Raw genomic sequence first — 27,291 nt, 5'->3', positions numbered from 1 at the left:
ACATTACCTTAGTTTTTCCTGGTACGCATTTCGCTATTTTGTCCCAGCGTTCAGAAGTCCCCTTTGGATACTGTTGCAAGGCTAGTTCAAGCAGTTTTTGTTGATTTTGATTCCACAATTCAGCAGTTTCTTCCAAAGATCGAACTTTCCCTTTTCTTTTTTTGTTCTCATCACTTTCGTCATCATCTGGTTCTGTATTATCAAAGTCCTTCTGTCTCTTTCCTTTATGTTTCTGTTCAGTTTCTTCTTGTATCATAAAGGTTTGCTCTACTGTTTTAGCAGTTTTCCGTCTCCGAGGTCTGGTTTCTGTGGTCAGTCTGTCATAGAAGATACTTGTATCATCCCCAATTTCAAGCCCTTCATCGTCTTCTCCTTCAACCTCCTCATCCCTTTTAGTAATTATGTGGTCAGGTAGAGCTGTTTCACGTTTAGCACTCTTTAAAGTCTGAGATGCAGACTTCAATTCAAATAGCTTTACTGTTCCTGATTGAAAACACATATGCATTAACACAACACATATTTTCCAATTATAAATCACAAAAATCTATAGACACTATGGTTGAAGTCAAAACACCAAATGTTGGAGAAGATCAGCAGGTCATTATCCTTTATAAAGCAAAAGTAAAAATACATAACGTTTTCTCCCCGGTCCAATTCCTCCCCACCTACATCCATGACACCTCACATGCCCTCCATCTCCTCTGATTCCCTGAACAAGACCGCCTCATCTTCATGATGGATGTCCAATCCCTTTATACCTCTATCCCTTACACAAAAGGTCTGAAAGCACTTTGCATCTTCCTGGACCAAAGACCCAACAGTCACCCTCCAGCACCACCTTCTTCCCCTTGGCGGAACTTGTCCTCACTCTATATAACTTCTCCTTTAACTCATCCCATTTCTTCCAAATCATAGGAGTTGCCATGAATACCTGCATGGATCCCAGCTACACCTGCCTGTTTGTGGGCTTTGCGAAGCAATCCATGCTGCAAGATTCTCAACTCTTCCTCCGGTATATCAACAACTACATTGGGGCTGCCTCAAGCACCTATGATGAGTTTGTCAACTTCATCCATTTTGTGCCCAACTTACACCGTGATCTCAAACTCACCTGGTCCATCTCTGATAACAATCTCTCCTTCCTGGATCTCTCTGTCTCCATCTCAGGAGTCAAGCTGGCCACCAACATATACTACAAACCCTTCAACTCCCACAACTACCTGGACAACACTTCGTCACACCCTATCCTTTGCAAGGATTCCATCTCTTTCTCTCATTTCTCCATCTCCGCTGCCTCTGTTCCCAAGATGAGGTCTTCCCATCCAGATCTTCTGAAATGCCTGCCTTCTTCCACAAATGTGTCCACCACTAACAATTCAGCACTTACCCGCATCTCCTCCATTTTCCACTCATCTGTCCTGGTCCCTTCTGTCCAGAGACGTAACATATAGAATCCCCCCTCATCCTCACATACCATCCCACCAGCCTCCGCATCCAATATATTATCTAATGGAATTTCTGGCACCTACTACAAGATCCCACCACCAGATACATTTTTCCCTCTCCTCCCCTCTCTGCTTTCTTCAGGGAATGGTCCCCCTACAGTTTCCTTGTGCAGTCATCCCTCCCCATCCATTGCACCCCCGACACCTCCTCCCTCACCATGGTCCAGGGCCCAAACAGGACTTTCAAGGGAAGCAATCCTTCACTTGTACATCTAGAGGACTTAATTACTGCACCTGATGCTCCCTTTGAGGCCTTCTCTACATCGGTGAGACCGGTTGCAGATTGGGAGATTGCTTCCCTCAGCACTTCCTCTCTATTCGCAACCACTGTGACCTCCCAGTCACCAACCATTTCAATTCCAAGTCACACTCCTGTGCTCACATGCCTTTCCATGGCCTTGTGTAATATCCTACCCAGACCACCCGCAGATTGGAGGATCAACACCTTATTTTCCATCTGGGCACTCTCCAGCCAGATGGCATTAACATTTGACTTTTCTGCTTTCCATTAAACCTGCTCGCCTTTTCTTTCCCCTTCCCCTTTCTGTCCTTCCACCCACCCAGCCATCCCTCCTCCCCCTCATTGGTGCTGTCCCATCCCTCCTATCTCCACCTATCATCTCCTGCCTTTGCCACCCTCCCCTTCTCCCTCCACTCTTTTGTTTTGAAGCCTGCTGGCATTATCTTGTACTTTGATGAAGGGCTCAAGCCTGAAATATCGCACCTTTGCTACATAAATGGTTCTGTTTGACCTGCTGAACTTCTCCAGCATTTTGTGCTTTTACATATTTTCCAATGCTTACCACAATTTTACTTTAATCAATAATGGAAAACTTTTACGATCAAGACAATCTATCACATTTTCACAGTTGAATACTTTTCCTCCTTGCAAGAGTTTCAATCATTGCACTAAAATAGATCATTCTCATCATACCATAAAGATATGGAAAAGATGTCAGCCAGGAGAGGTGTGTAAAGTAATCAAGTTTCACAGTGGGGTTTTCATTAGGCAGATGTGGTGGAGAAAGGAAAAACAGAATGCTTTGGGAAAACAAGTCTGAACTGGAATGGGTACGAGTCTGAAGCCAAGACCAAGATCAAGAATTATTAACATTGCAAACTGCCTAGTGCTGAGTGGGCAGAATCCAACAAGTTGACAACAGAATACATGGTAGTGGAGTGAGAGGATGCATTTCATAACTGGAGAAAATAGAAATCCCAAATGATGCTATTGAAAGTAATTATCTGACAACTTTGATCTGCACCTCTCACACACATTCTGTGTTCCCTTCATCCCTTTCCTTTTTTTGCAGTTTAAAACTAGTGTTGGTCCGAGAATGATATAACAACCTGTTACAGGAGACAAAGATGGGACAAGGCTTGAACTTATATGAAAGTCAAGAATACATCGAACAATACAGCACAGTACAGACTCTTCACCCTACCTATAGAACTTCATGAATGGTTGGAGTATCAGTGACAATCCGACAGATGCACTGGAGTTGAGACTGTTACCTCACTGATTCTAGAAAAATGCCTTCACCAGGAAACTTTGGGAAGAGATGCAGGGATATCAAGGTTTATCCCAAATAACTATTCAACAAACTAATCCTTCCCGACTTCACACCCATAACTCTCCATTTTTCTTGCATCCACATACCTGACTAAGAGTCTTTTAAATGTTCCTATTGTACTAAGCTCCACCACCACCCCAGTAAAGGCATTCCAGGCATCCACTACTCTCTGGGTGAAAAAGCTTATCCCTGACATCTCCTTTAAACTCAACTCCCCTCACCTTGTACAAATGCCCTCTTCTGTTTGCTCCCTCACCCTAGATCACCCTATCCATGCTTCTCATAATCTTGTAGACCTCTATTAAGTCACCTCTAATCTTTATTTGCTCCAAAGAGAAAGCCCATAGCTCTGTTAACCTTGCTTTATTCTCCAATCCAGGTAATACCCTGGTAAATCTCTGCACTCTCTCCTTCCACATCCTTCCTATAATGAGGTGATCAGAAATGAGCACAATATTCCAAGTGTGGTCTAACCAGAGTTTTATAGACCTGATTTAAAGGCTTTTACAAGTCTTATGTTAAACATTTAGAAATAATTATGAACATTCTAAGAAATGGGGTGGCATGGTTAGCATGGCAGGGGGGGGGGGGGCAGCACAGTTGGCATAGCGGTTAGCATAACACTCTTACAGCGCCAGATTTGGGGTTCAAATCCGACATTGACTGTAAAGAGTTTGTATGTTCTCTCTGTGTCTGTGTGGGTTTCCTCTGGGTGGTTTGGTTTCCTGCCATGGGGGTTGTAGGTAATTGGGCAACATGGGTTCATGGGGCGAAAGGTCCTGGTACTGTGCTGTATGTATGTATGTCTAAAATAATTTAAAAGTTACCTTCTTCCTCAGAATCAGTGGGCTAAAATCCTCCAGGGAATAAGATTCACCATAGTAATGCTCAGGAGTCCTGGTGCAACCAGATCTGCTGCTGGATTCTGTGTGCAATGGACTTTTAGATACACTGACATCTGGAGCTAAATGGCCTCATTATGTGAAGTATACTTTATCATTTAACAATTCCTATAGTTAGTGGGTTTATGCAAGTTAAGGACTTCAGGGAATGGCTGAACAATCTTCTGAAAACTGCTGTCTATAGTCAGCACAATATGGCCCAAGGGATGATGGCAAAGAAAAGCACTCCAGCACAGAAACCAAACAAATGTACCTTAATTTTTCAATTACAAATGCTATACAAATATCTAAGATCACTTAGTATATGCTTAAAAGAACAGCTTCCATTTAAATATTTCACACATCTAATAAAACATAAAGGGATTTTCAAATGACACCAAAATTGATGATATACTCATCAGTGAGGGTTATCCAATGGGATCTATATCAACTGGAAAAGTGGGCTCTGAATTGGCTGAATTAGTAAATGGAATTGAACTCAGACAAGGATTGGCACAGTTGACATAGTGGTTAGCGCACCTTTACAACGCCAAGAATTGGGACAGGGGTTTGAATCCCATGCTGTCTGTATGTTCTCCCTGTGTCTGCATTAGTTTTCCCTGGGAGCTCCAGTGTCCTCCCATCGTTCAAAATGTACAGGGGTTAATTGGATGTAAACTGGGCAGCATGGACTCATGGGCTGAAATTGCCTGTTACTGTGCTGTATTTCTAAATTTAATTTTAACATTTAAATTAATTTAAAATTTAGGTGCAAAGTGATGCATTTTGGGAAGTTAAATGAATAATAGCTGGGCAATAGGGAGTGGTGTAGACAGAAAAATCTAGAGGTACAAGTACATCTGACATTGCTCATACCTGGTGTAGTTGAAACAAAATCCTTGATTTGTTTAGCTTTAGTTGTAACCTAATTAAAAAAAAAAAGAAGTTTATTTGGCAATCAAAATCAAATATATTAAAAAGAATTCCATAAAAATAGTTAACGGAACATTTTTTGTCCTTTTTTTCTAACAAAATCAGCAGAATTGCATAATTGTTGATGCTTGCAATGCAGAGCCCCTAATGACCATAAAAATGCAATTACAGAAAGTAATGGTTGCCAGGAACAGAGGGGGGACAGAGAGTGAGGGATAGGGGGTGGACATGAGGAGGAAAAGGGTGGAGTCACAGGTCAAGGAAATGGGGAATAGCTGGGCACTAGGGAGTGGTGTAGACAGAAAAATCTAGAGGTACAAGTACATCTGACATTGCTCATACCTGGTGTAGTTGAAAACAAAATCAGCCGGATTGCCAGGTTTGGAAGCATCCCTGCACCACCAAATAGAGAGTTAAGCACCAAGGCTGGTGGTTAAGAAAAGCCCTTATAAACAGAACTTTCATGAATGGTTGAAGTATCAGTGGCAATCCGACAGATGCATTGGAGTTGAGACTGTTACCTCACTGCTTCTAGAAAAATGCCTTCACCAGGAAAATTTGGGAAGAGATGCAAGGATGTCAAGGTTTATCCCAAATAACATTGGAATGGTCACAGTGACAAGTATCAAATACTGTTGAACCATTATGTGGCAAACAGTGCCCTCTAGTTTGGCCAAACTTTGCTTGTCTTTTGTGGTTTTGACTGAGTGCTGTAAATTGGCATGCTAAAAGGTCTGTCTTGGTGTTGCAGGTAATACTGAAGCTGCATGCAGCCACTGCAAAAGCTCTAGAGGAGGTGCTACAGCTCAAGGTCTTCCTGGCTTTGTACATTTAAGTGGCAGGATTTGTCATTAAAACCAAATGAACTATTTGTTCAATGGTTGTATATAAATGATACCTGATATCACGTTGATGTTAAGCAAATAGAATGACAATGAAAATATTTATTTCAGTATTCTGAATTGTACATTCAAAATTTTTAATGAACAAATGTTAAAAAATTTAAACATACCCTCTATAATGATACTTAGAGATGAAGAATGCCACAATTCATGTTAAGGAACAAAGATTATGCTTTAAGAGCTTTGTATTTAATTATTATAGTAATTATATTTGCAGACATCAGACTGAATAACTTTCTCTCTGCACTATGGCCACACTGAAAGTACACGCTTGTTTCACGTGGTAGTAAATATTTATAACAAAATAAAGTTCTGCTCTATTGCATTTGGATCCAAACAGGGTTTGACATCAATTTATGCTTAATTACCTTGCTTTTCAATTTTTTTAAAGACTACAATAAAAAGTATAAAAGTCCCTTCCATGGATAATGTACAAAAATTGTGCAGCTGTCAAACAGTACATTTCAAATCTCTGACACTGTACTCAGATTAACTTGAATGAGTTCCCCTTTCTGTAAAATTGCAAATGACATTCATGAATATACACATTTTTTTCTGTATTCCTACCTTGTACAGACATATTTAGTCACCTATTGATAAAAAATAAACATGCAAATGCTCAATTTATGTCATAAAATCACTAGCTTAAGTGTTTTAAACATTTTCTTATTAATTCTGGTTATTACAGGAATTTCTTTATCTCCATATGCACAGACACAGTTTGCAATGAATGTTAAATAACTTAATCCCAAACATGCCAGCAATTTTCTATATCTTGTCAATCAACTTTCTCTAGTTGATGAAGGATAAAATTCCAAAAAGTAATTTTTTAATATGCAGGTTACAGATTGGTATTTTCCAAACTGTTTCAGACAAAGGCTATTTATCATATCTTCATTCTTATTGCTTTAAAGGACATATAGGACAGACTATCTAACTCCAGTCCTTTTTGCCACATGTTATCAGGCTCCACAAGTATTTAGCAAGGTCTGTTAGCATCTGCCCACCTGTTCGTTGTTTTGTTTCCTACCTGACTCCTTTATCTGTATGGACAGTAAATCCCCTATCAGCTTGCTATCAAAGCCTGAACACAAGATATTAATGACCACAGAGGGAAACAGAATCAGTTTACATGCTCCGAGTTGAATGAATGATATTATTTTACAAGTTTGTCATTCAAGCTGTCCCTGCCTCTAATTTAGTACGCTGGTAATTAATAATCACATTGCAGTCTGGCAGACCATTAAATTCTTGTCCTTTTAAAAAAAATAAATAACAGGTCAGATATTTGTCACAGAATCACGTACAAGTGGCAGTAGGACAGGAATAAGGACAAAGCCTGAAGCTACAAACAGCTCCGAAAATGGGTCAAAGAACAGATGTTAGAAGTCACAAAGAGAATATTGATGCAGGTAATCAGGTCAATAACTTGGAGTTCTAAATGAAGAAAACAAACTGGTTTATGTGAAAAGCTGATGAAATAATTTAAAATATCATATTTATGGCATTTCTTACAATATATGCCCTGAGTCTAATTCTTCATCAACAGTTTGCATTAACCACTACGTAGCTAGCTGGTTGTTATCACATTGATGGTTTCTATTAAACAAATTAGCTACTTACAAGGTCAATGCTGCATATTAAAAAAAACATTTCTGATGATACCAATCCAGGAGAAGTAAGCTCTCAAAAATAATTCACTGAAGGTACATGACTTATATCTGGAAATCTGAAACCAAACCAAAAAAAAACTAGAGATACTCATTAGATCAGATGGCATCTGTGGAGAAAGAAACAAGGCAATAATTCAGGTTTCTGACCCTTCATTCGAAATGGAAAAAAAAATTGTTTTGAGGTGCAAGGGGTGGGGGGAAGGTAGAGACAAAATGAATTGTTTAGAGACCAAGATTGATCTGGAGACCACCACTGTTGGTCCCATCTGAGAGAGAGTAATGAATGCTTGTTAATTACAAGTGATCTGCCTGAAATCTAAATAGAGAAGAAAGAGGCAATATAGAAAAAAAATTACATTTGTGAAATGCAGAACAGCAATTTCTGACATCTTTCCTAAAAGTGTGCTAAAAATTCTCAGATCATATAGTTTATCCCCTCTTCACAAATTGTGAGTTAATATTATAGATAGAACAACTCATGAATGTCAGAACTGTCACAAATAAGAAAAATTGAAATCTGCAATTGTTGAATTAAACATTGCAAATTAAAACTTAAATTGAAGACTGCAATATGCCAAGATGGAAGATGAGGTGCTGTTTCTTAATCTTACATTTGGACTTAGATGAAACAGTGCAGGGATCCAAAATCAGTAAGTTGTTGTGGGAGTGAGATGGAGAATTTAAATGACAGGCACCTGGACGATCTGAGTTCTCCTTGCAAAATGATTGCTATGCAGGATACCTCCAAACACCGACTCAGTTTTCCCTCTCTGCCTTTGTGACTTGATCTGGTCAATATTTCCAGCATTCAATTTTGTTTTTAGATATAACTGTGTCTGTTCCAGCAGTTTTTTTTCTCTGCTGCCCTCATCCATTTCTCCCTACTTTCAGCCCTCCAGACAAATCAACTGTATTTAACAAGTATTCAGCAGCCATTCTTAAAAAGGAACACATCTGTGTCACTTGACCTCATCCCTTCACTGATATTACTTCTATTTTACTTCAAACATTGTTTCCTCAAGTTTTCCAGTTCTAATGCAAGATCACTGACCCATCTGGTAACTGTGTTTTCACAGACATGGCCCGACCCACTGAATATCTCCAGTATTTTGTTTTTTCAGAATATATTTCACTGCACCAGGTGAGATAAAAACAGAAAACGCTGGAGAAGGTCAGCAGGTCAAACAGTGTCCTTTATGTAGCAAAGGTAAAGATACATCACTGACGTTTCAGGCTTGAGCCCTTCATTAATATATGAGAAAATGCTGGCAAGCATCTGAACAAAAGAGTAGGAGGGGGCAGTGGGGGCTGGCAAAGGCAGGAGATAGATGGAGAAAGGAGGGAGGGGACAGCACCAATGAACAGGAGGAGGGACGGCTGGGTGGATGAAAGAACTCGAAAGACAGGAAAAGGGGGCAAGTGGATTTAATGGAAAGCAGTAAAGCCAATGTTAATGCCATCTGGCTGGAGATCCTCTAATCTGCAGGTGGTCTGGGTGGGATATTACAGAAGGCCATGGACAGGCATGTGAGCACAGGAGTGTGACTTAGAATTGAAATGGTTGGCTACTGGGAGGTCACTGTGGTTGCAAACTGAGAGAAGGTGCTGACCGGTCTTTCCGATGTAGAGAAGGCCACAAAGGGAGCATTGGATACAGTAAATAAGTCCTCTAGATGTACAAGTGAAGTGTTGCCTCACTTGAAAGGCCTGTTTGGGGCCCTGGACCATGTGAGGGAGGAAGTGTGGGAGCAAGTGTTGTACTTCCTGTCGGCACAGGGGGAAGTGCCTTGAGTGCAATGGGTGGGGAGGGATGAGTGCACGAGGGAATCGTGGAGGGAGTGGTACCTGCAGAAGGCAGAGAGGGGAGGAGAAGGAAAATGTATCTGGTGGTGGGATACTGTAGTAAGTGCTGGAAATTCTGGCGGATAATGTGTTGGATGCGGAGGCTGGTGGGGTGATAGGTGAGGATAAGGGGGATTCTATGTGTTTTGTGTCTGGGGGCAGAGGGGACCAGGGCAGATAAGAGTAAAATGGAGGAGATGCAGGTGAGGGCTGAGTTGATAGTGGTGGATGGAAAGCCACGTTTGTGGAAGAAGGCAGACATTTTGGAAGACCTGGACTGGAAGACCTCATCTTCATGTGGCGGAGATGGCAAAATTGAGAGAAGGGGATGGAATTCTTGCAAGGGACAGGTTGTGAGGAAGTGTAGTTGTGGGAGTCAGAGGGTTTGTAGTATATTGTCTAGTTGCATTACAGCCTGGTTTGGTAATTTGAGTGCCCAAGAATATAGAAGCTGGCAAAGGTACCAATTATAGCAAGGTTCATCACAAACTCCAACCTCCCATCCAATGAAGGTACCTACTTGAGGTGCTGTCTAAAGAAGGCAGTCAACATCATAAAAGACCATTATCACAACCTCTTGGTCACAATGTCTTCTCACTGCTACCTTCTGGTAGAAGTTACACAAGCCTGAAGACCAACACCTCTGAATTCAAGAACAGTTTCTTTCCAATGGCTATCAGACTCTTGAACCTCTGCTTGTTTCACTAATTAAACACTGCATTGACATTACAAAAGGACTGTCAAAACTATTGTAAACTCACCTTTCTACTACACTATGGTCATTATGAATATTTATTAATTAATTCTTTTATATTCATTAGATACCTTTCATTTAATTAATACTACTGCAGTTTTTTCATGAAGAACCTGTTCTGTTGCATCAAGAATTTCAGAGCATCTGTACTTTATAGAATGTATATGGCAATAAATTCATTATCATTATATGAAGGGCTCAAGCCTGAAATGTCAGTTATGTGTTTTTATCTTTGCCCTGCATTTTTTCTCCAGCATTGTGTTTTTATTGTTACTTCATTATCATTATATTTGTTTCAAACTCCTTGTTCTTATTTGTAAATCCCTTCCTGAGTTTGCTTCACCTACCTTTCCTATCTGTTTCAATCCATATACTTTCCCTGAAACTGGTTTTATTCTCCTTGAAATCAAGAAAATTAAGAATTCTACAGCACTGAAACAGACCCGTTAGCCTGACCTGTCCTTGCCAATCAAGCTAGTTTCACCTCCCTGCGTTTAGCCCAGATTCCTCTAAATCTTCCCTATGTATGTACCTGAACAAATACATTTTAAATGTTACAATTTTCCATGCCTCTTCCACATCCCCTCACATCTTGCTCCATGTACCTTCCAAACTCTGGGTGAAGAAGATGCCCCTCAGGTTCCTTTTTAATCTTCCCATTTCATCTTAAATTTATGCTGTCTAATTTTAGATTCTCCTTCCTTGGGAAGAGGCCCCTCATAGTTTTATAAATCTCTATAAAATTAGAGTTCACCAACTGCAGAGAAAAGTCCCAGCCTATCTAGCCTGCTCCTTACAATTCAAGACTACTGGTCCCAATAACTGTCGCTTTACACCGATGTCTGTGTGGCTCGGTACAACAACAATACCATCTACAAATTCACTGAAGATACCACAGTTGATTCATCACCACAAAGAGGTGATAAATCAACTTACAGGAGGAAGGATGAAAACTTGGCTGATGATGCACCAACAATAACCTCGTACTCAATGTCACCAAATCCAAGGAGCTGATTGTTGACATCAGAAAGGGAAAACCATCTATGTATGATCATGTGATTATTGGGGGATCAGAGGCGGACAGCGTAATTTCTTGGGAGTCACTATATCAGAGGATCTTTCCTGGAGCCAACACACTAATGGCGTAATGAAGAAAGTACGTCAGCACCCCTACTTCCTCAGGAGTTGGTATGACGTCGGAAATCCACATCAATCTTTTCTGCACCCTTTCCAGCTTAGTGATATCAGGGTGATCAGAACTGCACACAATACCAAAAGTGTGGTCTCACCAATATCTTATGTAACATGACATCCTGCTCAAAGCCCTTACAGATGAAGGGAACCATGTCAATACCTTCTTCACCACTCTGTCTCGATGGAACTAAGTGCTTGTACCCCAAGTCTCCCAGTTCTACAACACACGTCAGAGCCCTACATTCCTCTTTGAGGCCTGCCTTGGATTAGCCTATCAAAGTGCCACACACCTCACACTTGTCTGAATTAAATTCCATCTCCCATCCCTTGGCCCACTTTTCTAGTTAATGTGGATTTTCTTGTAACCTCAGAAAATCTTCAATGTCCACTATATTGCCAATTTTGGTATGGTCTGCAAACCTATTAACCATTAACTATTAACTACACTTAAGTCATTAGCGGACCCAGTATTGATTCCTGACCTGACCGCCACTATGACCCTCTACCTCCTACTATCAAGCCAGCTATGTATCCAATTGTCCAGCTCACCTTACATCTCATGCAATTTAACCTTCTGGACCAGCCTACCATGTTGAACGTTGTCAAGTATTTTGCTAAAATTCACACAGATAATGTCTACCACCAAGCCCTCCTCAATCCTTTTAGTAATCTCAAAAAAACTCTCAAATTTGTAAGATATGATTTAGCATACAAAGCCCATGCCTTCCCAAAAGCACACAGCTCTGTCTCTCAGGAACCCCTCCAATAACTTATCAACAGCTTAGCTCTATGGCCTGTAGTTCCCTGGCTTGTCTGTGCCCTGGGATATACAATCAGGCCCCAGGGATTTATCTGTGTGCTTTAAGACATCCAACACCACTTTCTCTGAAGACTCTCTTGAAGGCATGAAGTGAAACATGCCAGTCGACAGACACTGTGATTATAGTAAACACACAAAAATGCTGGAGCTCAGATCACGCACCATCCATACCTTGAAGAAGGGTTCAAGCTCAAAACATTGGTTAAATATTTTTACTACCTATGGATGCTGCTTGACCTGCTGAGTTTTTCTAGCACTGTGGTTCTCGACCTTTTTCTTTTGTGACAGAATATAGATATGTTTTTGGGAAATAAATTGGACAAGGTTTGTTAGTGTAGGTCACATACAAACACTTTCCACTCACATACCACTTTAAGTAATCCCTATGCCATTGATGTTCTGTGATTAGAAAGGGATTGCTTAAGATGGTATGTGAGGGAGAAGGGAAGGTTGAGAATCACTGCTCTAGACCCAATTGTTACTGAAATATTTTGCTTGAAAAAAATTGTCATTGGCCCATTTCCTTTGGAGTCATGAAAGCGTACACATAACAAGTCAATTAGGTACAATTAAAACATTGGTTTTCAAACTTTTTCTTTCCACCCACATACACCTTAAGCAATACCTTACTAATCACAGAACATCTATGGCATAGAGAATACTTAAAGTGGTATGTGAGTGGAAAGAAAAAGGTTGAGAACCACTGGTCTAGCATTTTTGGGTTTTTACTCTCTTAAAGACACAGTGGTTTACCTAGTTTCCAACCCTCCTTATATTTCTCCATGGTAAATATAAATTAGAAATATTTATGATTTCACCCATTCTCCTGTGGCTCCACTCAAAGATGACCATGCTCATAATTAAGGATTCTACTCTCTACCAAGTTATTTAATTTCCCTTAATCTCTTGGAATTCTTCTTAATCTTATCTGGCAGAACGGTTTTATACTCCCCAGTAAAAACACAGCAGGTCAAACAGTGTTCTTTATAGAGCAAAGTAAATCATACCTTGACGAAGGGCTCAAGCCCGAAACGCCAGTTATGTATTTTTACCTTTCCTATATAAAGAACACCATTTGACCTGCTGAGTTGCTCCAGCGTTGTATTTTTTCTTTAGCCACAGTGTTTATAGATTTTAGTGTTTTACTTTCAATCTTACACTCCCTCTTTGCCCCTTTTTTCCTTAAGTGAACATTCCTTTACCTGAAAATAGTCTCTCTCAGTCAATCAATAATTAGATATGGTTCAAACTTGGGATCTACAAACTAACTAAGGCAAACTCTGAAGTCTTATAAAGGTCTTTAATGTTATACATGCAGATCTTGACTCTCACTGAACGAACAATTACTGAATTGATCACACACATCTTTCGACACACAGACACTGTCTTGTGGAGGAGTTCCCCCATCTGGTTTGTTCTGAGGGAGCTAGACTAGAAAATGAGGTAGCCACAAATTCTTAAATGACATCACCATTCTGGAGGCTGCAGGCTGCAAATGCAAGACAAGAACTCAATTCTCACTGCTCTTGGTCCAGTCTTCAGCCCATATAAATGCCAAGACCAGGCTGGACATGTCTCATTCTTAGACTAAATGCAATTAAAAAAAGATTTTACTCTTCATGTGAACTTGAAAAATTCCCAGACCAAACAGATGCAATGGAAAGATTGTTTTTGAAGGTGGACAGGGAGAAAATACATCCACCTTTTTGAATTTGGGCAGCAGGAAATGCGGTTCAAATACTGATTGAGCCAGTATTATATATTTCCTTTTTCTCACTTAACACATCAGCAATTCGCACACTGACATCCATACAGCACAGTCATGCATAAATTGATGCTTGTGAACATTAGTAAATATGCATTATTTAATGCAGTATGCCTCTCTGTACCGGAGTTATTTGCATTGTCGCTCTTAAGATATAGAGTTTTTCACTAAATTCCTTTTTTTTAAAAAAAATGTTCTTGCTGACTTTTGAATTAGGACGAATAGAGAAAAGCTATTCCCAATAGAGGAAGGGCCAAGAATCAGAATTTGCAAAATAAACGCTATTGGCAAAAGAATCAAAAGTTACAAACAAATTCACATCGAGAGGTTAGGGATCTAGAAGACAATGTTAATGGAGTGTGGGGGCGGGAAGAGAGAGATAGTGAAAGGAAATACATACAAGTTCAAAAGGAAACTAGAAAAGTATTGGAAAGGAGACAGCAAATGAACAGGATCAGCTGGATTCCATGGGCACAAGGGCCAAATAGCTTCCTCCCTCTTGTAGTGTATATTTACATTTTGTAGTGTAAATATAATATCCTGATTTCACCCTCCTTTGTATCCACTTTTTAATCTTCCATTGAATATGTCACCACCTCCTGACTCTCCTCCCTATGGGCCTCTGCCTGAAAATGATTCTATCTTAATTTTGAAATACCTCCATATCACGCATCATCTTGCTGAGTCTGTATCTGCTTGAAGTACATAGAACATTACAGCACAGTACAGGCCCTTCACCCCACGATGTGTGCTGACCTATTCAAACCTACTCCACAATAATTTAATTTTTCCTTGCACCACAGCAATAACCATCTACTTTTCTTAAATAATTTACTACAAAGTTGTTTGGGACGTTATTTTTAAATACAGTAAAATCCCCATTATCCGGCACTCAATCAACTGGAAATTCAAACAATCAGCAAAACAAATGAGGAAATAAATAAATCAATCAATTTTAAAATAAATAAGCATAAATAAAGTTTGAAATAAAAGTTAAAAATTGTAAAAGTAAATGTTCTCCAAAGCAACATACAACCCATGGGAGCAAGCATTCGGCCAGCAGAGAACCCCAGTTGTGCCCAGCCCGTGGCATTTGTTTGAATAAAGTTTCAATAAAGTTGTGTTTGAATAAAATGGTGGCACCCAGGATGAAGAGCTGGCCCGTGCCACTTGACGGGTAAGAATCTTTATCTTTATTAATATATTACTGCCCATGAGTAAGGCTTTATCTGTAAACTTGGAGGGGGGGGGGCGGGGGGGTTTGTGGTTAATTATGATGACAGCCTGCTCAATGCTGTTACAGCACTTGCGAATGGGGTTCGAATCTAAAAGAAGGTGAGTCGAGGACTTGATCGAGACACTTGCGTGGAGGTAGTCAGATTGTAAGCGTGGGGAAGGTGTGCCAAGGGCCTGACTGGGACATTTGCATGAGTCGGGCTGTTCCAAGAGCCTGACTGTGAAGGTGGGTCAGGTTGCATCAAAGGCCTGACTGGGACACTTGTGTGGAGGTGAGTTGGGTTGTCAGCATGAGGGGAGTAGAGTTAATTATGATGGTGGAACAGTTAGTGCAACGCTGATACAGCGCCAGCAACTGGGATTTGAATTTAAATTTTGTAAGTTACAGGAACTAGCTGATAAAAGTGAAATTTACAGAATCAAAGACTTCAATATTTTTTTTTCATATTACATTTTGCACTGTCTTTTATCCTTAAAACAGTGTAGTCTTAAGTAAGGCACTGGAAGAGTGAGTCTCAGTCAACTGGATAATTCACATATTCGACATCTACGATCCCCATAGGTGCCGGATAATGGGGATTTTACTGTCGTGAACATTACAGACTATAATAAATAGAGGAAAAAGACAGCATCTTGAGAAAACAGATGTCATTCCCTTCCTCACCACTTTCCACAATTGTGCCAAAATACTTTGGTCACTTAAAGGAGCTAATATTAAGATTTTCCAATTATATAATAAAACTCTGTGTTTCATAGTTCAGATCCAACAAAGGACACAGTGCACAGGCACAGTAAATTAAAACATGGACTAAGACTTTAAGCGATTAAATATATTGCTTAATTTAGTACATTAAAAGCTTTGATAAACTGTCATTTGTATGGCAGCTGTTTTATAAGAAGGTCTTGTAAGACCTGGAATCAAGATACTTTATCAATTACAGATTGCAAATTTCAAAAGCCAGATCATTCTGCAATGGGCAACCAAAAAAAAATGTAGTTTCATTCAGTAATCAGCACTTTTTACTTTGGCATGACATTTTTTAATGAATGGAAATGTGTTAAATCAACACAAAAATAAACCTTATGTCGGAATAAAACAATTGTAATAGGTGATCTTTTCAATGGGAGCAAGCAATGTATTTAATCTTAAAATTTGATTACAACCATAGAAAAAGGAATTTCCCATTTGTCAATTTGTTAATCTGATTATGGTATTTATTTACATTCAATAATGTACTGAGGAGGCCCAATTTCTGCTGAAATTCAGTAACAAAAGCACAATCAATTGAACCTAAAGTTTTCAGAACTTAAAAAACCCTCAAAATAACAACATAGAAAACAAATAGTTAATTAGCTTATTTAATTGCTCTTCAATAAATGGATCTAACATGTTCACCCTTTTAAAATTTTGGATTAATCTGTAATTATACAACACTGCCTGGATGCGTTAAAAATATAAACCATCCTCCCAAACCAACTAAACAATATCCTTTCACAGCTCAAAATGATATGGTTTTCGACTGGATATCATCTTAATGTGGTCACATCAGTGTTGTCCAAAACCTCCAAGTATCAGAATCCTCATACAACTGATCAATTACAGCTGTTGATTTTGTGATTGAAACTCCTCGACATCTGCTTCTTGCTTAGTTAATAGTTTACTTCCAGGTCCTGAAACAACTGCAGTTTTTTTTTGCAGAGATTGTCTAACCAGAGCAATGGTGCCTTTACACTGCCTGTCTTGATCAGTTTTGTCACTCAATGTACAATACAAATCCAAGTGACTCACATCTGCCACTGATCGACCCAATTCGTGAGCAATCTTTTCCCATCGACCTGGAGTACCCCCTGGGAACTTAACCATACTTCTTGTCAGTTGGCTGAGGTCCTCTTCTGTCCACTGAGGTGCCTGTAATAATGTTCAAAATAACAAGGGGGAAAGTCACCAAATAAATGAAATCCAAACACAATTTTTTGGCAATTAAATATATTGTTTCAATCAGAACATTGAAAAAATTGAAACGAACAACATATTTATGTGGCAGCGGCTTTGAAAGAGCATCTATATTTACAGAAATGACCCTGTACAAAAATATTATTAACATGATGAATACTATACAAGAATATCCTTAAGTCTGCTAATTAGCACAGCCACAAAGTTTTTAAAAATACCTATCATGAAACGTCACAAATTGAATGTAAAAAAAAAAATCCCTGAAGATATAAATACTTTATATATAATAATCTCTGACCCTAGTAATGAACAACCATGTATCTTGGGGTTTGTATTACTAAGCCGTCAGCATAGAATGCAGTCACAGAGGTGAGTGACCCAAGGGACCATCTCCACAGCGACCGCAAAGCCTCTTGCTGACACTAATCCTCCCTGTCATTCTCCCACTGTGCTCAAACCACACTGACATCGGCCTGCTGCACTGTGAGTTTAACGGGGCCTTTTTGACTTTTCACTGCTGCCTCTAATCGATGGTTCCAACATGCTCCTTTCACCATGTCCAAATGGCAACTTCAGTAATAACCAAAGGACAGTATAAGTGCTTCTCTATAGGCCTAGTCATTTGCATTAATTTGCAAAGTGACTACGTTATTCAGAGTTCTTATTTCTACCATAAAGACCGTTTCTTATTGACAACTGACCTGCCACTTAAATGAAACTATTGCCAAGAGATTAATGTTTCAGGATTTTCCTTATTTCTGACATGTCTCCTCTGCCTAAAAAACTTCCAAAAAATTGATAATGACAACTATAATTTTCTGAATATTCGTAATTGTGCCATAAATTATAATAACACAAGTAAAACATCATTAAGAAAATAATTAAAATAACATTCCATGTTAATGACATGTAGGAGTTTCTTTATCACGTAAGAGCATTGCTTTAAATTGATCTAACATGATGCATGTGGTTTAAAATAAAATTCTTAATAAATCTACCGGATAGAGTTACTAAAATATTTGATTGTTAACTTAGAAAATTAATGCAATTAATAAAACAATTCACAATTATAATTATTTTAAAAATTGAGAAATCAATTGACTACAAAAAAAATCATTGACTTCTACCAAAAATTTAATTGAACCATTTAAAAGCAAATCTCTATAGTTTCAGTTCACAATTATACCTATGGTCTTACAGTAACATTTCTAAAACTTTAAATATGAAGTAAATGACTAGAATGCATGCAAAAATTGCAGCTCTTAAAATCATTATTAAACTTGCAATCTTACTTAAGCAGAATTTTGATACAAGCTTCTTTTTCTTGAAAAGTTCAAGCCATTCCTCAGCTACTCAGTGATATTTTGAAAAAGTTACAATTCATTAAAAGTTTTTGTTTTGATCTAATGTTTACACTGCACCTTTGCTCTAAATTCAGGTCATATCACACAGTATCACATTACACTTCTTTCTGTTAATCCTGGGGCCAGAATGAAGCAGGAGCTGAAAGTAGGCATACAAGAGCTGAATTTCAAGTTACTCATTATGGACTGCTTTAGAAAAGCATCGAGTTGCAGTGTCCGTTACAAATCAAAGATGAGTATCTGATTTTTCTGTTGAAGCATGTTAATTATAATCTAACATTTGGCCTTTTTCAGACTCCTACACCAATAAACCAATTAAAATAATTTTCAGACAGTCTTCTTAACCTGGTACTTAAAAACAAATCATTTGAAAATCTTCAGCAACTCAGTTATTACTCACTATTACTTTTTGTGCATTTGGTTCGTAGAATTCTGACCAAAATATTGGACTTTGTGTTCCACTTGTAACTTGAGTAGTGTACACAAGCAAACAAAAAATAATAAATTCTAATTTTAGCAACAATTCACTATTTTAACAAGTCAAAACTCATTAAATGAATTTTCTATCGGCAAGGCATTACTTTTGCAATACTATAGACAATTCAAGGATGACATGTCAATATATTTTTGCATCTGACATAACCCAGTGAAACATCTTTAGTCATCAAGGACTTTCAGTAGCTCAAATTTTATTTGCAGTTCATCAAAATTCAAGTTGAATATCTTTAACTTTAATTTGTATTAACGTCCTTTAATTAGCTTTGCAAAAGCCATAATATGCTTGAGTTACATACTGGGAATGGATTGTGAACTAAATTTAATTTGACTGTAATTTAAGCAATTATTTTAATCCTAAAAATACAATTCTCTCAAAAAAATCAATATTAAAGAAGAGCTAAAATTTAACCTGAATGTTGTACTATTTTCTTTAAAATCACAACTAATGTGTAACAAGTTAACCAAGAACACACACAATGGGACTTGCTGCTCTGTAATGGCTGCAATCCATCCTAAGTGATTAATTAAAAATTCCACAGAAACAGCCAACTGTGTCTCCAGACAGAATGAATGCTGCAGCACAAACTCCTGAAATCAGGAGTTAAATAAGTTTTCAAGGTGCTAATTGCATGAGCAGTTTCTTCCTGCTTTAACACTGAACCAAACATAGCTATTACAGTCAACTGGAAGCTAAGCATGCTGTTTTGTTGTTGAAAGCCTTGAGCCCCACAATTTCTTTGGAACTAAGACCCAAAAATCCATCCCTGTAGTACATCAAAGTAATGGCAGATGCCACATGGCGAGGAGACAGCTGTCATTATTACGCTTGCATTCTAATGCGACAGTAGCCTGCTCAGATATGTGACCTCAACCCAATTAAATGTTTCCAGAACACAATCTCTGCACTGATGGGAGACTAGATTTACATTCAGTACAAATACCTCAACCATATTATTTACTGCATTTAGGAAATTATAAAATAAAACATCAATTCATAAAACCAACAGGGTTTTGTTTTATGTACTACACCTCCTTTATTTTAGAATATTTTAGGGATGGATATGTTTGCAGAAGATACCAGTATCCCCATTAAGAAAATTTCATTTTACTTGATTAGTTTATTTTGATGCTGTTTCATTTTTAAGAGGACACTTTAAGACAAGAAGAAATATTGGGTCTTAATTACACCATATTCAGCGGGCAATTAAATTTTTTAAACAATGTAAATATTTGCTGTTGTCTCCTCTTTTAAAACTTTAAGAATATTTTGCTCTTAAATATTTAAAATTAAATTTGGTACTCAAAGGATTTATTCTACTTAATAAAAATCATGATCCCAAGGAGTCTGTAAGCTCTGTCGCCGTAGGGGGTCCCAATGGACCTAAAAAATTGACTGAGACAAATATGATCATCATTAAAGGGATTAACAGAAAGAAATGATAAAATACTTGTGCCAACTGTAAACCTTCAACAGCTTTCATGCAACTTAAGCACAAATTCATTAGGTGCACCCACTCAGATTTCTTTGCAAAAATTACTAATCATTGCATCAATAAAGTAATTTGTAAAAGAGCATAATATTGGAGCAAGATTATGGCTCCCTATTCTAGCTGAAACCATACCAACTGTATCTGGTACCATTCTGACATCTGTCTCTGGGCTCACTAAGTACATAAAGAAGAGAACATAATGCTTCAACAAAGACCATTGTTCCTGGATTCGAAAGATTAGGAAAAAAAATCTGTCACCACTCGCGTGATAAGTTTCAGTTCTCACATCATATGCCCAAACAGAGAACATTCATACTGCTGTTTCAAGTAATAAGTTTGGTATACCCATACCTCTTTAAAGTTTGGAAAGAGGGTATAGTGTGCCAGGAGTTTCAAGTTGGCTTCAAGGCTCCCACAATTTTCAAGTTACTACCATGTACAAGGAAAACTTAATGGATAAAGAGTAAAATTATGTTCTTTGGGGAAGTCCTACAGAAGGACCACTGGAAAAAATAGCCTATCCCTGTTCTTGTATTTCAAAAACCATGTTGTTTTGGAATGTAACTGAACAAAAACAAATTCCCACTCTCCTTTAGGATCTCATTTTCACACAGCAGTCTCAATAATGTGATCTATTTATTAAGGTAGTTCATGCCATACAAGCAGACCATAAAGCAAGGGTGATATGAGCAGTGATTTAAATATATAGTAAACACAGAAGTTGTAATTATTTAATATGAATATTAACTAAATAGAAACTTAGAAATCAAATCACAAAGCTTACTCCATTACTTATAATCAACTCTAGAATGAAAGTCATAGAGCTGTCCAGCATGGAAACAGGACGATCTGCTCAACTTGTTCCAGGTAAAGGAGCTAAGAGATAATTGTCAAACAAGCCTTGGTATTGTTACCCTATGTGCATTAAAGGAATGGGGTTCCACCCACCTAGATGTTGGTGGAATGACAATGCAGGAAGATGACCCTATCAACTATGTTAAAGAAGTTGATGAGAACAAAAAGTTAACTACCTTTGTCACAATCACACAAGTTGTTAATAATCCAATTCATGGGAATTCATTAAAAGAAAAAGGCATAAATTTTGGAATCTACAGAGAGGTAGAGGATTACAAAAACATGAGGGTGAGGTGTCACAGTCTAACACTAACACGAGTTTAAAGTGAAGGGGAAAGATTAAAAGGGGTCCTGAGGAGTAACTTTTTCCACACAGAGGGTGGTGAATAGCTGAAACAAGCTCCCAGAAGAATTGGTAAAAGTGGTACAATTACGACATTTGGTCAGACACATGGATAGCAAATAGTTAGAGGGATATGGGCCAACTGCAGGCAAATGGGACTAATTCAGATGGACAATTACACTTGGTTGACTTTCCAAAATCCATCACTGTGAACATATGCCATTGCTCCATCCAACTCTCCAGCCAATCTACACCCTGCTATGGCCTTAGACAACATTCTTTGCAATCTATAACATTGATTTCTGTGTCATTCACAAACCTCCCATTGAGTTTTATTTCATGCCAGGAAATCCATATTAACATTTGATGGGCAACCAAATGCAAATATTAAATCACACAAATAATTCACAATCCATTCAATTAGAAAGCAGACAGAATAGGAGGAAACAATAAGCAGAATATTGCAGGAAAGATAGCTGCAATCAGAAATTTGTTTCAAGTTAATTCACAAAATATCACGGCAAAGTGAACAGAAATTAGAATAGGTTGGCTCTGACCTGGTGGAGCCAAGGGCCTGTTTCTGTGCTGTAAGTTAATCACGTAAACATGGTCCTTTGAATGAAAAGTAATACAGGGTACGCTTAACGTCCGCGATACATTCTGTGAAATTGGGCATTATGCGATGTGGACATTATGCAAACACCATGGGCTACTGAACTTACTCTAAACTGTTTACATTTTTTCACATTTAAAATTGTTAAATTCTTAGCCTATATCACACACAATTTAACAGAGGATCTGGATCATCCACATCACTGTTCTCAACTTCCTCAATGTTCCACTGGAAGAATTTCAGGTCGAATAACCTCCATTGTTGAACTGTCACTCTGTGATGCCTGAAGGACCTGGCTGAGGCTCTTCTTGGGGAGGTGTTGGCTTCTTCAGGAATATGTCCGGTGTTGTTGCCTAGTTTGCTTTTAATTTTCTTCATAAATTTCTTTATACGCAGCAAACACTGCATGAGCATTCCCCTCCATCAGTGAAAGGTGTATGTCCAGTTATGCCCACTACATTCTGTTCACCGATTAGGATTTCTGAACTTTATTATAACCTTATGAGGTAACGAGTGTTGCGGGTAAAGGGGAACTGATGAATGCACCAAGATTTCCAAGAAGCGAAATCAAATTATATCACAGGAAATGAGCTACAATGTTATGGCCGTTTACTGAAACTTGATGCAGGCATGGGTGTTTAGGTGTTTTAAAAGGAATAGGACGGGAGATAGAAAAGGAGGGAGAATAGCATTTCTGGTTAGGGATAGTATCATGGCTATAGAAAGAGAGGATGCTGCAGAGGGAGTGTTCACTGAGTTGGTGTGGATGGAAATCAGAAATAGGAGGGAGTTATCACTGTGCTGGGAGTACTCCACAGGCCCCCAGATAGCCCTCGGGACACCAAGGTGCAGATAAGCAGGCAGATTTTGGAATGGTGCAGGAAATACAATGTTGTAGTTATGGGTGATTTCAACTTCCCTAATATTGATTGGCACCTCCTGACTGCAAGAAGGATAGGTGGGGCTGAATTTGTCAGGTATGTTCAAGAAAGACTCCTGACACAGTAATGTGGTCTGGCAGATGAGAGGAGAGGTCATACTGGACCTAGTTCTGGGTAATGAACCTGGTCAGGTGGTGGACCTCTCGGTGGGGAAGCATTTTGGACCACAACTCCCTTAGCTTCAACATCACAATGGAAAAGGAAAAAGAAAGACAAAAATGGGAAAGTGCTTAACTGGGGAAAGGGTAATTATGAAGGGATGAGTCAGGAACTAGCGAGAGTAAATTGGAAACAGATGTTCACGGGTGAAAGCATAGAGGTAATGTGGAGGAAGTTTAGGGACCACTTGCTGGGTTCAGGATAGGTTTGTCCCACTGGGACAAGGAAAAAATGGTAGGAAAAGGAAATGGTGGCTGACAAAACAGGTGAGGCAGCTAGTTAAGAGGAAGAAGGAAGCATATGTTAGATATAGGAAGCGGAAACAGGAAGGGCTCATGAGAAGTATATGGTAGACAGGAAGGAACTTAAGAAAGGACTTAGGAGAACTTGAAGGGGAAATGAGGCCTTGGCACGCACGATTAAAAGAACCCCAAGGCATTCAATGCAATAAAGGATGATGAGAATGAAGGTGGGGATGTTAAAAAGATAAAGGAAGCAACATGTGCCTGGAGGAGGTCCTAAATGAAAACTTTGCTTCAGTATTCACAAGAGAAAAGGACCTGGATCAGGGTGAAGTCAAAATAGAACAGGCCTGTGTGTTGGACAATGTGGTGATTAAGGAAGAGCAAGTGTCTGATCCTCTTAAAACATCAAGATTGATTGATAAGTCCCCAGGACTGGACAGGATATTCCCTTGGTTGTTGTGGGAAGTGAGAGAAGAGATAACTGGGGCAGTAACTATGACCTTTGAATCCTCTTTGACCACAGAGGAGATGCTGCAGGATTGGAGAATGGCAAATGCAGTCCTCTTGTTAAAAAAAGGTAATAGGGAGAATCCTGGGAATTATAGACTGGTGAGTCTTACGTCAGTGGTGTGCAAACTATTGGAGAGGATTCTTAAGGATAGGATCTATGAGCATTTGGAAAAGTAGTCTAATCAAGCTTTGTGAAGGGAAGGTCATGCTTCACAAGCCTAATTGAGTTTTTTTGAGGAGATAACAAAATAAATTGATGAGGATAGGGCAGTAGACATGGTCCCCAACAAGAGAATCATCCAGAAAATTATGAGGCATGGGATGAGTGGAACCTTGGTTGAGTAGATTTAAAAAATTGGCTTACAGGAAGAAAGCAGAGAGTTGTAATGGAAGGAAAGTATTCTGTCTGGAGGTCGGTGACTAGTGGAGTGCTGCAAGGATCTGTTCTGTGACCTGTGCTTTTTGGACTTTTATAAATGACCTGGATGAAGAGGCAGAAGGATGGGTCAGTAAGTTTGCGGATGACACAAAGGTTGGAGGAGTTGTGGATGGAGCTGAAAGTTGTTGAAGGTTACAACAGGATATGGACAGGATGCAGAGTTGGGCAAATGGCCTTCAATCCAGACAAATATGAGGTGATGCATTTTGGAAGGACAAACCAGAAGGCTGAGTATAGGATTAATGGCCGGTTATATTAAAGGTTTGGATGAACAAAGGGAACTTGGGGTTCAAATCCATACATCCTCAAGGTTGCTGCACAAGTTGATAGGATAGTTATGAAGTTATGGGATGCTGGGCTTCATTAATAAGGGGTATGAGTTCAGGAGTAGAGAGGATATGTTGCAATTCTACAAATCTCTAGTGAGACCACACTTAGAATATTGTGTACAGTTCTGGACACCTCATTATAGGAAAGATGTAAAAGCTATAGAGAGGTTGCAGAGGAGATTTACCAGGATGTTGCCCGAATTGGAAAACATGTCTTATGAGGCAAGGTGAACAGAACTGAGACTTTTCTCTTTGGAGTGTAGAAGGATGAGAGGAGACTTGATAGAGATGTATAAGATTCTGAAAGGCCCTGTTTCCCAGGGCAGGAATAGCAAACAGCTAGGGCATACGTTCAAAGTTAAGGGAGGAAAGTTTAGGGGAGACATCAGGGGTAAGTTTTCTTTAATATATACATACACACACACACAGAGTTGTGGTTTCCTGGAATGCCTTGCCAGGGATGGTGGTGGAGACAGAAACATTAGAGGATTTAAGAGACTCTTACACAGATACATGGATGAAAGAAAAATAGAGGGCTTTGGGATAGGGTGGGTTTAGTACATTTTTTTAAGGAATATATGGGTCGGCACAACAAGGGCCTGTACTGAGCTGTGGTGTTCTACGTTCTATGAAATGAAAAAGATTGTTGTGTAGTGTGCTAAGATATGCTGGCTACAAGGAAACACAAAGTAGGCACAGATGTTTTCTTCTAGTTGGCAAGAGGTAACAAAGTGCTGTGTAACATAGATTTGTGCTGGGCATAACTTGAGGTGTGGATGCTAAATTTGCTGTTGATAGAAACTTGCATGGGAAAGTTACAAAGAGAACACAAGGGCTGCAAAAAGTTACAAAATGAACACATACAAGTCCAGTGTGTGAGATGATAATATCAAAATATGCAATTGCAATTTTTTTCTATAAGAAAATAATGTTTGTTATCTAAATAATGATAAATTAGAGGTGTGGGTTAAGAAGGAATTGGATACTTAAGTGCAAGGACTCAGAAACTAAGTTTGCAGGGTATTAAAAGCAATGAGTAAAGCTGTTCATTGCTATTGCTTATTGTTAGGGGAATTCAGTGTAAAAGAATGACATTATGCTTCAGTTATACAGTATATTATGAGTCTACATCTGGATTTATGTGCAGCATTATTCTTTATTAAGAGAGAAATTAACATACTGGAAGCAGTTTGGAGGCTTACTGTAGCAATACTGGAAGGAATGGGTTACTTACAATCAAAATACATTTGATTGAAACATAATATCCTTTGGGTTCCTTTTGTGCCTTAATCTAAAATGAGGGGAAATCACTTTAAAATAAAAGATTATCCATTTAAGATGAAGAGGTGAATTTTTTTTTCCTGAAAGCAGTGAATCTGTACAACCCTGAAAGGATAGTGAAAGGAAAGTCTGTGGTGGCCCTCCGCCACGGCGATCGAGCCAGTGCTCCAAGCGGCGAGTGCAACCAAAGGTCAGCAGCCTGCGCAGCTGCACTGGCCCCAACAAGTAAACCGGTGGGTGAACACCAAGGGCATCTTAAAGGCCAGCAACTCCAAAATGGCACTGGCCTTGTTGCGCAGCCAATAGACAGGGACAGTCGTGGGGAAGAAGGGCGTTGTTATGCAGGAAAGTACCCATGCATAGGAAACCCACTTTTGTTATGCATGTTGTGATGTCAGCCAAGGAAGGGGGGGGGTGCACGGTGGGAACAATGCGAGTATAAAAGTTGAGCTTGAGCCCTAATAAAACTTAGAGCTTAACCAGACAACGCTACATATGTGTGTCTTCTTTCAAGTATCGGACGGCTACAAGTCTATATTTTTAAGGCACGGGTAAACAAGAGAGTGAAAAATTACTGGATGAAAAAGAATTGGGATTACAACCTGATTTGCCATGATTTTATAAAATAACAGGACAGGCTTTGGGGTTTTTAAATACAAAGTTATTAAAATAAAATATTAATCCTAACAGCTATTCAGTGAGCAACTTAGTCATAAAATTTAACCATCCCCTCACCATGGTCAACTCGTACAGTCATACAACCCACATAACATTTGTCAGGTTATAAGAAGCTTTATTCATGCAGTATCAGAAAACAGTAAGGGGCACTAACTTCACAAAGTGAAGAACGAGATGAGAAATATAAAAAACCCACAAAATAAGCTAAATAGTTTTCACTTCAAAACTGAGATGTATCTTAAGTATTGAGGTTCCAAAGCTTTCTAAGGATTCCATGTGAATTGATAAAACTAAATTGATGCAGATATGATGAAATATCATATGGGTTTACTTTTAATTATTAAGATCAGAACAAGCACGTGTTCTTCATAAAATAGTGATCACATGATTAGTATTAAACAACTTTCTGTAATTCTTTTGAATGAAAAGGATTTTATGATTGAATTTGTTCCTATAGTTCTTCCTATTGGGATTACAAAAGTGAAGTACCTTTCAGAACAAGATTAAAGATGA

At 38.8% G+C, this 27,291-nt stretch overlaps 1 protein-coding gene across 2 annotated transcripts in view; it reads right to left on the bottom strand.

The window, feature by feature from the left end:
- Positions 1-27,291, bottom strand: part of dnajc1 (DnaJ (Hsp40) homolog, subfamily C, member 1) — a 202,755-nt gene that overhangs the window by 18,111 nt on the left and 157,353 nt on the right. Inside the window, exons 9-11 of one of the 2 annotated variants that reach the window (XM_069914636.1) lie at positions 16,869-16,988; positions 4,837-4,885; positions 8-483 (exon numbers count right to left, since the gene is read on the bottom strand). In XM_069914636.1, the coding sequence (XP_069770737.1) occupies positions 8-483; positions 4,837-4,885; positions 16,869-16,988 (645 nt within the window). The remainder of the gene's footprint in view (positions 1-7; positions 484-4,836; positions 4,886-16,868; positions 16,989-27,291) is intronic. The other variant, XM_069914638.1, reaches the window with a different exon arrangement.

This window comes from Narcine bancroftii, chromosome 1 (genome assembly GCF_036971445.1).
Source record: "Narcine bancroftii isolate sNarBan1 chromosome 1, sNarBan1.hap1, whole genome shotgun sequence".
In the NCBI taxonomy this organism is placed as follows: domain Eukaryota; kingdom Metazoa; phylum Chordata; class Chondrichthyes; order Torpediniformes; family Narcinidae; genus Narcine; species Narcine bancroftii.
Note: the sequence above shows the minus strand (reverse complement) of the source record. Positions and strands in the feature narration are given on the sequence as shown.